Below are 12,293 nucleotides of genomic sequence, written 5' to 3' on the forward strand. Positions count from 1 at the left end.
TCCATCGCTTTCAGTATCAGTCTGACATCCCATCTGTCAGTCTCAATTCTCTAATCCCAGATCGCTCCAGGTTACATGTGGCCCCAGTGACCACGCCACGCGCACCGAGTAAAGGCGCGGGATCCTATGCGCGCATCGCACTCTCGCTGTTTCCCAAAGACCAAGCTGGACTTTGCTTTGCAGACGTTCTTCTCCGTTACTGGCAGAGACTGAAAGTTCAGCGTTCCAAATCCAGTATTTTCGTTTCACAAAGTTCTCGTCACGTTTCTTTCTTTCCGAGAAAAAGTTCACGTTGACCTGGTGTTAACTTATTTTATTTCTAACATAGCTGCACTCCCTCTGTTCACGAAAGCATAGTGTTCCTGACAATGCTACTACCCGATCGAGTCTACTGTCTACAAGAGTTTACTAACTGATGAAGCGGCTGGCTAATTCGATGCGAGATCTCTCTAACACAAACCACGAGAAAATCAGCAGACAATTTGGCAATCGTCAATCGAAACTACTCTTCCTCCTCCTCGGAATCTTGTTCGTCATGACCACCCCCCCCACTCGCCTTCTTCTTCTCCTTGGCCTCTTCCAGCGCCTTCACCAAGGCCGCGAGGCACGAGTCCGGGTTGTCCTCCAGGCTCTTGGGCGTCAGGTTCTCGGCGACGTCGGCGGGCGTCATCTCCACCTCCCGCAGCAGCTCCTCAACGGCGTCGAACAGCGGGTGGGCGTCGACGTCGAGGTATGTCTTGGCGAGGAACTTGAAGGCCTCGTAGCCGCAGTAGGACATCTCGATGTGCTTGTCCATGCGGCCCCTCCTGATGAGCGCCGGGTCCAGCTTCTCCACGTGGTTGGTGGTGAACACGATGATCCGCTCGCCGCCACACGCCGACCACAGCCCGTCGATGAAGTTGAGCAGGCCGGACAGCGTCACCTTGCTGCTGGTGTCCTTCCTGTCGCCGCCAGCGGCGGCCTTGGCGGCAGCCGCGGCGCCGTCCTTCTTGTCGTCGTCCTCCGCAGCGGCTTTCTTCTTCTTGCGCGCGCCGGTGAGGTCGAGCGAGCAGTCGATGTCCTCGATGACGATGATGGACTTGCTCGTCGTCTCGATGAACAGCTTGCGGAGGTCGGTGTTGGAGTGCACGGACGTGAGCTCGATGTCGTAGATGTCGTAGTCGAGGTAGTTGGCCATGGCGGCGATCATGGCCGACTTTCCCGTCCCCGGCGGGCCGTACAGGAGGTACCCGCGCTTCCACGCCTTGCCGACGCGGGCGTAGTAGTCCTTGCCGTTCTTGAACATGTCGAGGTCGTCCGTGATCTCCTTCTTCTTCGCCGGGTCCATGGCGAGCGTGGCGAACGTCTTGGGGTGCTCGAACACCACGTGGCTCCACGCCGACCTCATGTACCCGCCGTCGCTCCACTGGTGCGTGGAGATGTTGGTGAAGAGCTTCCGCTGCCGGTTCTTCACCATGACGGCGCGGCCCCGCTGCCGGACGAGCGGGAGGTAGGTGTCGAGCACGAGGTCGCGGTGGCGGTCGAGGAAGAAGAGCCTGTAGAACCGGCGCTCCTCCTGCGCGCCGGCGCCGGCGCCGCCGAACCACGCCGCGGCGGGGTCGGAGCGCGGCGGTGACTTGGAGTAGGCCCACCACCAGACCGTGGCGCCCTCGAACTCGTCGGCCACCTCCTCGCCGTCGACCATGCTGAGGACGAGCTTGTCGGTGTCCTTGGCGCCCTCGGCCCGGAGGTGGCGCACGCCGCGGGAGCAGGCGGCGCTGAGGTAGGCCTTGACCTCCTCGAAGGCGTCGCTGCGCTTCATCCGGCCGCCCTCGTACTCGGCGATGGTGACCGACAGGTAGGGATCCACCATCGCCGCCAGCCGCCGCGCGTGGCGGCTCAGGTGGCGCCCGAAGAACTGCTGCAGCTGGAGGTGCTGCAGGTTCTGCCACACCACCGTCCACAGCACGGCGATCAGGCTCAGCACCACGCCGGAGTTGAGCCCGCTTAGCAACGAGCCCTCCATGCCTTCACCGACCACAAGGACTCCCCGGCTCACGCACGCACACGCACACACCAGTAACACGAACACGAAGTGGTAGTCTCTTGGTGGCCCGTGCCAGATCACAGATCAGCTGGTCCCTTGAGGCTTGAGAGCTACCACTGCCCTCACCCCCTGCACTTATAGAGCTTTCTCGGGACCCGGGGGGTGGTGCTGCAGCAGTGCCGCGTCACGGCGGCGATCATCACCGACGGCGACACGGCACGGCCCGTCAATTTCGTTGCGTCCTCTGGAGTGCTTGCTCGTGAAGGACCGAGCGGGCAGCGGACGCAACCGTACAATATTAGCTTCTGCGGCGTCCTGTCCTGTTGTTTGTCTTGGGGGAGGAGTTGGTGGCGGTGGAGCTGAGCTGAGCTGAGCTGTGACCCGGACATGTCGATGTCACGAGTCGTAGCGCCGCCGTGGCCACGATTCCTTGGCGGCGAAGCGCGATGGACTGACGAAGACGACGATTCCAACCACGGCGACATTTTTGGTCGGTTTCTTTGGCCCCTTGCGTCGGGATTTCGGGCGTTTCGTTCTCTGGGCGAGTGGGCGTCGCGTTGGCTTGCAACTGAAGAAAGGTGAGACACGGTCACATCGTCGAGGAAGGCTTGCCCGTCTCCAGTGGCCCTGAGATACTTTTCAAACTTACAAGTCAATTCCACTTGACACCTGAAAGTCACTTTAGCTTCTCTAGCTAGGCTCCACACTGTAAATAACTTGTGTGCGCAATAAAAAGAGTTTCTTCACGTGTCTGGATTTTGAAAGATAACTGTATGTTCGTTCATAACTACTTTTATACTGAAAACTTGTTGCAAATTTTGTTCAAAACTTGTTATTCAGATAAGAGTACAGGTAATCGCTAAGGGGGAAAAAAAATAGATAAGACCATAGAATGATTGGGCCTAGTTAGGCCTGGTGGGCTGCAAGATTCCACATGTTGATCCCAGTCGGACCACGACCTACGCTTCCTTCTCCGCCGGGGTTGGCCTTGGCCGGCGTCCAAGCTCCGAGAGCAATAGAGTCTCCGGACCCCGAAGTCCCACCGCCGGGAGTGAAGCTGACGAGTGAGATCCCGGCGCGCGGACCAGTCCGAGCGGGCGACGCAACCGCCGCGCGGATGGCGGCGGCCGGGGCGCAGCTGCTGGGCGAGGACGGGCGCGGCTACGAGCTCGCGCGGCGGCTGGAGGCGTGCGGCGCGTGGCGCGCGTGGCTGGGCGATGACGCCGCGCACGCCGCGCTCACGCAGCACCTCACGTCCCCGGCCACATGGGACAACTTCCTCTCCCCCGCCGCCTCCCCTTCGCCGCCCCCGCGTCCGCTCCTCCTACTCCAGCTCCGCGTCCGCGCGCTCCTCTTCGACAAGGCCTCCGCTGCGCTCCAACTTGGCCCCCGCGGCGCGGGCCCTGCCGGTCTCCACTCCATCAACGCCAACTGTAAGTGCATTTCACACGCTCTGTGCGCTGCTCGCGCCATTCGGTTGATGGGATTTAGGGATCTGCTGCTCGAATCTCTGGGGCTCGAGGAATTTTGCGCTTCAATTTCGTGAAAAAAAAATTCGTTGCAGGGGTTACCTGCTTTTGTGTTCTAGCTTTCAGTGGTGTCATCCGTGGATGGTTGGCTACTTGTTTAGTGGTGTAGAGTAAGCAAGCTTCTCCGGTTTGAATCTGAGGGTGGAGATATTAGTACTGTGGTCATTGTGGCTTGAAATGGTATTGTTGTTTAGACACAGAATTTGGGGACTGACCTTAAAATATTAGCTTGATAACCTCCCTAGTTTAGGATGTACTAGTGGTTGGCAAGACATGGTAACTTCTAGAATTGGAATTCGATATAAAGTTGTGGTAATTCATGATTAAAAGCCTGATAAGAAACTATGGCAAACAATTATCTCCATAATCTGTCCTCTTGTTGCCCTCCAAAATGATCTGCTGGCTCTGTTGCTCTCCCTCCTTTCTTCAATCAAAAGGTTTTGTGATGTTCAACTAGTTAGGCTTAAACTTTGTTATCTGAGACAAGCATCTGTAATCATTTCCACTACTAGGTAGCTTGAACCAAGCAAGGTTTCTGGGATACATTGTCACCTCTTGGAACAGACTGTTCTCTTCAGTTCAGATAGTTATTCCTCCCTGAAATTGCACCTCATTCTGCTCAGGAGCTGCTCCTTTAAACTACCCTTTCAATTTATCATCCGTGCAAGTTCTTGTTGGGTTAATACAGTTTGAATGTGCATGTTACTTTATGCACACTAGGAAATGTTCCACTAGCATCTCACAAATGTCGGCCAGCATAGACTGTAAGGCGCTACGCTTTGTCGTATATTGCAATTCCTTTTTTCTTTTCTTTTTTTGCACCCATTCTGGATAACACTAAATTGGATGTTAGGTTCAATTGGACAGCAAGTGGCTTTAAGAATCCGTTCACATAATTTAAAAACTGCACCACATTAATAGCTAGCATGTGATTTGCATTGTAATTAGATAGCCAATTATTATACATAGCTTCCTGTACAAGGTTCTTCTGTAAATAAAAAAAGTTTTACTTATTATTTAAAATATCATCTCTATGCAATGCTAAACTTTCCCAGGGGGCAATTTAGTTAGTTCTGAAACTTCTATCTGGATTTACGTTTTAATACCCAGTCCATTAATTAGAATTACACAAGTACCAAATATCCATGACCTATTTTTAGGAAGCTGGAAATTTGCATGTTCAATAATCAATAAACATCTATACCTGAAGTCATTTTGAGACATAAGTGATTAATTTTAAAGAAGAAAGCAGTAACAGATGGTTTTTAAACCCAAAACGACTGATTGATATTTTCTGGTTTGTTATTTCCAGATCTTCAGCTTCATGGAGATGATATTTATTTCTCTTTGGAAGATGAGCAGGAAGATAACACTCAACATCAAGTATGTTAGGCCTTTACCGTTTCATGTTTTTTTTTTTGAGAATTTTCCCATTTCATGCTTTTTTTCCTGTTTCATGCTTGTTTTTGTTATTGCAGGCTGCTGCATATGAAAAAGCTTTCTTTTTAAACCTGGCTTTTTCATCCCTGATTTCTTGAATAATGTGCTTGTGCTATTCAACAGTGCAAGCCACGGCCATATGGCATGTTCATGTTGTACTTTGTAGTCTTATTTGATTTCAGATGTCTCTTATTTGATTTCAGATGTCTTACATTATTTTCATAGTTAAAACATCTTTGCCACATGTTTATTGTGGTACATTCATTGTTACATGATGCAGCTTTTCTCCTATAGTTGTTATTGTCATTAATTCTTATCTAGATTCTAAATCTGCCCATTAACTGAAAAACTCCTGGACATATTGCTGCTGGGCTGCTTAATCTAACTCCTTGTGAAAAGGGAAAATTGCAAAAACCACATGCAAGTTAGGTTCTTTATTGGACAATGACATGTTGGCACTGTCTTGCTTTAGCCTGCAGCCTGCTCGGTTAATTAGTGTATGATGTCCCTGTGTCAATTGTAATTTCATGCCATGCAACTTAAGTCAAATGAATCAAATCCCTGAGTGTTGAGTACTTGAGTGTGGTCCTTAACTGTTTAATATGCGTTTTGTAAACTGTTGTCATATGGTAGTTGCAATCCTGGCATGCTAACCAAAGATGGCATCAATTCATCTGCTATATTCTGATGGTTTAAGACTTCCCATTTGCTGCAGGTGCATTCTAGAACTGCGTTTAGTCCAAGCAGGGACAGTTCAATGATGTCTCAAAGGCATAATCGATATGACGAATTACCTGACACGTGGTACAAACAATATGCTAACAAGTTCAGGACATGGCACAGCACGCTTCGCTCAGGTGACAAAGAAATACCAAAGAGAACACCAGAGGGAATGTCGGACTATCTTAAGGTTTGCAGTGTACATAAAAGGAAGAGGGCCGTGTTTATGGATGATCCTAGTGTATCTGCTCCCATGGTGGAAAATGGTCCTTCCCTGCACTCAAAGAATGCTGGGGAGCACAGCAATTCAACCGATGAAACTTTTATTCCAGAAATTAGATTTTCATCTGACTGTGTTCCAGAAAGTGCAATTCCTAGAACAAGTGGAATATCTATGACCAATAAAATAGAGGTTCATGGGATTCTTGATAATTTACCAGCACCAGTTAGCCGCAACACTGCAATGCTTGAAAGGTTCGGCATGGTGCCTGAATATTACAAGACAGGAAACAAATATAGAGGAAAAGATGGATCTAGAATAGAAGGGAAATCTTTAAGCCAGGAGCAAGCATTGCTCATGACAAGGAAGTTGGTTGCTCGCTACTTAGCAAATTCAGACTTTGAAAGTGGAACTGCAGCCTCTATTGATGTTCTTTCAGAGATAATTATTAAGCACATATGTAAACTGGGACGCAATTTGAAGCTTCTAACTGATAGCTACAGGAAGCAATTTTCATCGATTGAACTCCTTAAGATGTTCCTACAGACTGTTGGCTACAGGTATGTCAATCCTGTTATGTTTAAGTGTGTGTATCTGTCTATTTTGTTTATATTCCTTTTGTCATATTCCGTGTTTCTGATTGGGACTCTGAGTATTGGCTTGATAATCCATTTCAGAGAGTTTATACATTGATTCATATGACTGCTGTTTTAACCGTTTTGGTAGATTTATCTGTCCATTGTTATGTCTGCCACTTCCACTTTTCAGTAGAAAGCCTCTTTTCTTTTTCTTTCTTTTTAATGTAACACATTCTAAGCATGTATTTATAACTAAAAGCTGGAGTTGAATTGGTATAACAGATGCACTACTACACCAAAATATATATCCTTGTAGTCATGAATTTCATCCTTGCATCTGAACTGCTATGTTCCATCCACCAATTTGATTCATCATGCTGAACTTGGATATGAGGAAGGAAAAGGAAATACAAGAGGATGAATGGAAAAAAATGTCACGAACGACGAGCTGTTGTCTTTTGTTTATCTATCTCTGTTTGATAGGGTCCAGGTACAAATTAGATGCTGTCCTGCACAACTGACTTTAGGGGTCCACATGACCAAATTTCCATTGTATCTTTTCTTTTCTCTTGCGAGGAAAAATTCTATTGTATCTTAACACCTCTTCACTTCTCCAATATGATACAAATTTCCATTGTATCTTAGCACCTCTTCAGTAAGCTCTCGGAGCAGAACCAGAGACTCATGCGGTCATATTTATCTGGACCTGTACTGTCAAATCTGAGATCTGTATGGTTGGCTGCGTGCTGTGTTTCCTAGTATTAACTTCTTGCTCTTCACTGCCAATCTGCTGGACAGGGTTGGGGCCCCACAAGGGCAACTTTAGCTTATTGCACCCTGTGTTGTGTTAAGATATCTGGCTAAAATATTCAGAAAATAGCTGGACATCTTTATATAGGTTCACTCTATACTTGTATTGATTGCAGACACATGCTATTCAGAAAATAGCTGCTGAAGTCTTGATTGTGATTTTTATGTGACATGCAGTAACATTGGACCCTTGATGGAGATCACAAAGACAGGAACTAGAACGGCCAACTACCCCATTCATCAGGATGCACAAGTTCTCCAGTCGCAACATCCAAATTCCCTTCTTCATGCACAGCAGGTACATAGTTACTGCTAATGGGCCATACTTGCATTTTGCTTTATGTTCGGTACATTTATTTTCTATTGCATATGTGAATTTCTTCTTGAGAAGAATAGTTTTATTAGATTAAAAAATATTTATCCTGCATCTGTCCATAACAAAGCAAGTTTGAGTGGATTTAGCCCACTAAACAGACCCTTTGGTTATATAGGCTACCTGCCACTTGAGTCAGTTGGTGGGAGTAGATATTGCTTGGCTGTCAATATCGGTAGCAGGGACAATATATCGTCGTTCTTAAGAACTGGATTTCAGAGGAATTCTGTTTACATTATCAGTTTGGTTTGGATCCCAACGGAAGTGTACTATGGTGGTTACCACTTGCGAGTAAAAACTAGTGGTCTTGGTTGACATTATTGTTAATTTTTGTTAAGGAACAAATCAGGTAGTGGCTTTGCTTAAATCTGCCTGATTTGGTCACTTCCTGCTCAGATGTCTTTATTTGAAGATTTGCTCTTCAGAGAATACTCTGAATTCTGAAATAGATCCATTTAGATGAATACAAGGGCCATATGAAACTATACTAGAATGGTGCAGAACAACATTGGTAGCTACTAAGAACGAGGACTGCCATTTGTGGACCCTTTCTCAGTGACGCCTATTTTGATATTTGATACATTTGAGACAGCAAATGTGATTGGCAGCCCATGGTAACATTTATGCCCTAGTATTTACCTGCTGAATTAGAGAGTTCTGTGAAACCAGCCTGGTCTTGAATATCCAGTTAACAGCAGCAATTGGTCAGTCAAAGAAACATTTCTAGTATATTTGTTTGTTGGAATCTATAGTTCTTTGAACTACCTAAGCTGTTTGAAACAAATGATTCCTGAAATTTGTGTTGCTTGGCATGATATAACTATTTTCTTAATATATATATATATATATATATTTATATAGTAATAGAGCTATCCTTGTTTGAGACTGTAATCCGTTGCTGAAATATCTTTCAGAGCATGATAATGTTATTTCATGCTTCTCCCATTTGTTTTAACATAGTATATATATCCACAATTGACAGATTCCAAGGCAGTTTCCTGCGTCACTGCTTCAGAATTTGACACCACAACAGCAGCAGCAGCTTCAGAATTTGACACCACAGCAGCAGCAGCTTCTGCAGCAGCAGCATTGGCTGAGGCGCAGTGGCCAATTGACCAGCCCCCGTGGTCCTCTTACAATGGCAGACAAGAACCAGCCTATGGTGAATGTGAAGATCGAGAACACTATGGATTCTCAAATAGATAGCCCATATGGATCTCTTACTAGACAGCAACAATTTAACCTAAGGCAGCAGCAGCTACTGCATCATCAGAAACAGCAACTTCAGCAGCAGCAACTCCAACAGCAACAGCAGCAGCAACAGCTTAATCAGCAGCAGCAGCACCTTAACCAGCAGCAGCAGCACCTACAACAGCAGCAACAGCAGCTTAACCAGCAGCAGCAACTACAGCAGCAGCAGCACCTCAATCAGCAGCAGCAGCAGTTACAACAGCAGCAACACCTTCAACAGCAGCAGCAAATTAACCACCACCAGCAGCAGCTTAACCAGCAACAGCAGCTTAATCAGCAGCAAATGGCCATGTCAGCAAATCAGAATGCACAACTAGCACAGCAGTTCAATCAGGTCCCATCAATGTAAGCGTGAACCGTTCAAGCCATCGGTTCGACCGCATCTGTATCGTCGTTCGATCTAACCCATGATTACCCATGATTTCCGTTGCAGGAGCGCATACGGCATGCGGATGCCGCCTGTGAAAGTAGAAGCCTTCCACGAACTGGTGAGTGGGGACTCGTCGCTGAAGCAGGATAACGATCCAAACAAGCTCACTTCCCCAAAATAACAGACCTCTTGTTGCATATAACATGAGGGAACACACATGGCCTGTGCAGGTGCGGTGTACAAAGGGATTAGCGTTTGCGATTTGTTGTTGCTCTCCGTTTATTATTTCCGGCACGAACCTCATCTGATTCGCCAGCTTGATTGCATACAGCAACAAGGCAGGCCGTGCACTGTAGATGTAAGGTATTTGGCTAGTTTATTGTTCTTACATACAGCTCAATGCAAAAGGACTAATACTAGTTTCGCATCGTCATACATTTTTGTGCTAGTCTATACATGTCGATTCGCCACTGAGCCGTCCCCCCAGCCATCGACGGCGCTTTCCAGACTTGTGGAGCACAGGATTCGAAGCGTGCGCGAGTTTTTCTAAAGGTTCTGGATCATCCGGGACAAGCTAGCAGCCCTGCCCGGCTGCCCTGAAGGCTGAAGACGATGGATGGATCATGGATGTCTCGACCCATACCTCTCCGATCACATGATTGTGACGAGGCGAAAGGGGACGGCTGCGGCTTGCGCGGCAGCCCGGGGAACTTGGTTTTCTCACGAATGCACGTGTCGTCGCCCGTAAAAGACTGGATTTGGGCGCACCAACCTCTCTTTCCTGAGCGGGAGTCGTATTCCGCCGGAGCATCTGAACTACCGAAAGGTTAAGAGGCCTCCGGCCTCCGGGGCTTCTTTCTTTCCCGGATCATCTGCTTTAGCTCTTTTGCTTCTTCTGTGCAAGGTTGAAGGTTCTCTATCCACCCAGTCACTTCACCTTTCGAAAAGCTACATCAACCCAATCACAATGGCGAAGAATCGATCCCTACTCGTGCACTTCATCGAACCAGCCAAGGACTCGACGGCAAATATACAAGCAATCTGATTCGGTAACAAGACAGGGACCACAGGCAGGCAGAAATGAGAGAAGAGATTACACACTTTTGTCATCAGCTTCCATCAGTAAGTAAGTACATGGGAAACCAGCTGCAGCTGGCAGGAATAAAATCACTATAGGCGTATAGCGTGGTTAATACGGAGTAACTAACAAGCTCTATCCGGAAGCTGAAGCCGTTCCTGTACACGACGCAAGAGCCCGATCCTCCTCTTCTAGCTGACGAAGATGATGGAGGGGTCACAGCAGCACTCGTCGATCAAGCAGCAGCAGCAGAGCGCGGCCAGGCTGCAGAACAATTTCAGACAAGGGCACAAAATTAAAGTGAGCTCGCTTGCAACTTGTGCCTACTACATACACCCGTTAAAAGTAAAAGCTATCACAGGAACAAAAAGGACAGAGATTTGGGCGTGCATACCAGCCTTCGAGGAAGCTCGGCTCCCTCCTCGGCGGCGCGGCGGCGTACTGCGGCGGCGCCATCACCGGCGGGCCCTGGTACGGCCCCTGGTAGTAACCTTTTATAGCAACACAAAGCAAGAAAAGAAACATCCTCTGTCAGCACCACGCCTAAGCTGTTCTTCGCACTAGTCTCGTACAGCCAAAAAAAAACTTTATCGACCGAAGGATTAACCAGGAAATCACCGGATACCTTGCGCTGGGTAGGGGTAGGCGTACTTGGGATCGTTCATCTTCTTCTTCCCGTGCCCTCCTCTGTTCCTCCTCCGGTGAGCTCTCGGAAGCTGGAAGAAGGCGAGCAGCTGCTGGGAGCTAAAGGTGGTGGCGCGATGACGCAGGCAGGCGGCAACGGGAAATGGAGCAGGGGCGTGCGTGCCTCCCTTTATAGCCGGCCCCCGACGGCGTGAGCGTGTCTCCCGCAGAGAGAGAGAGAGAGAGAGAGAGAGAGAGAGAGCTGTGGCTCGATGGGGTTGGACGGGTGGAACCGTGGAAGCATCTGGAATGCCCGCGGGCGAGGTCGAACCGGGGCCCGGGTGAGGAAAGCAACGGCTTCTGGAGCGGCGGCTAGCTGGAGGGGGTGATCAGGATGGTTCGGTAGCGTTGCTTTCGGCTTTCCTTCGCTGCGAGGCTTTGGCATCGATGCTTTGCCCTTCTTCTGCTGACGAAACGCGCGTTCCGTTCCTTCCCCGTCTAGTGTTGTCTTCCTTCCACGGGCGGCAGGGCCAGCCGGCATGGCGGCGGCTTCTAGATCTCAGGATGGCATTGCTCTCGTCGATTCCCTTAGTCAGCGTGGCGGCGGCTGTTGCACGGTGCAAGTAGGAGTACACACGGCGAAATTCGTGTGCACCCAACAAGCAAGGGTACCCAGCTTTAAATTTCTTAGAGGTGATGACGGGGAGTTCAACTTCAAGGCAGGACGGTCGAGGGGTCTTGAGGCTAGTCGGTTTGCATATTGCTTTGATGATTCCACATTTCCCACTCCATCGGCACACAGCTGAAGACCGTTCACTCCACACCATTTTGAAGAGAGCAACAACACGTGTCCCCGCCGCGGCCTGGTCGAGTCCGGTCCGACGGGCCTCCGCGGCTTGGGCCTTGGGGACGTTCGATGGGGCCGGTCAGTCAGTGGCCCAAACTAAGCCCAACCGAGCTCTCCAGCGCTAGTAGTAGGGTACCGAGCAACGGCAGCCGTTCGAGCAGAAAGGAAGGGGCAGGATGCAATGCGGGCAATACTGTGGTACATTTTTTGTATCAATCCCATGCTATTCTTTGGTATTTCAATTCAGGTCCTTGTCCCCAACAACCAACTGTTTTCGTGTTTCTCCCCGCCAATCCTATGCCACCCCCGCATCGTTCGGGCCGCCGCCGCCGCCGCCGCCACGAGCTCATTGCACGCTCCGGCCACCCGTAAGTCCTTGTCGATAGTTTTCTATATATCCCGGAACGATCTAGTCGAATCGAATCGT

General features: G+C 49.0%; 2 protein-coding genes across 3 annotated transcripts; one reads left to right on the forward strand and one right to left on the reverse strand.

The window, feature by feature from the left end:
• Positions 1 to 292: 292 nt before the first annotated feature.
• LOC117835096 (AAA-ATPase ASD, mitochondrial) lies at positions 293 to 2,502 on the reverse strand. The gene has a single exon (XM_034714460.2). The coding sequence runs from the start codon at positions 2,003 to 2,005 to the stop codon at positions 503 to 505; it is 1,503 nt and encodes a 500-aa protein (XP_034570351.1). The 5' UTR covers positions 2,006 to 2,502; the 3' UTR covers positions 293 to 502.
• A 418-nt stretch (positions 2,503 to 2,920) lies between these two features.
• LOC117835094 (uncharacterized) lies at positions 2,921 to 10,510 on the forward strand. Of its 2 annotated transcripts, XR_011897263.1 has the most exons (7): positions 2,921 to 3,459; positions 4,868 to 4,938; positions 5,711 to 6,495; positions 7,501 to 7,621; positions 8,679 to 9,292; positions 9,381 to 9,680; positions 9,767 to 10,510. XR_011897263.1 is itself a non-coding variant. In XM_034714457.2 (6 exons), exons 1-6 carry the CDS (start codon positions 2,961 to 2,963, stop codon positions 9,496 to 9,498), a joined length of 2,208 nt encoding a protein of 735 aa, XP_034570348.1. In that variant the 5' UTR covers positions 2,921 to 2,960; the 3' UTR covers positions 9,499 to 9,750. The 2 variants fall into 2 exon arrangements, 1 of the variants encoding a protein (XP_034570348.1); XM_034714457.2 differs by lacking the exon at positions 9,767 to 10,510 and having other exon boundaries at positions 9,381 to 9,750.
• Positions 10,511 to 12,293: the final 1,783 nt, after the last annotated feature.

This window comes from Setaria viridis, chromosome 9 (genome assembly GCF_005286985.2).
Source record: "Setaria viridis chromosome 9, Setaria_viridis_v4.0, whole genome shotgun sequence".
Taxonomy (NCBI): Eukaryota; Viridiplantae; Streptophyta; class Magnoliopsida; order Poales; family Poaceae; genus Setaria; species Setaria viridis.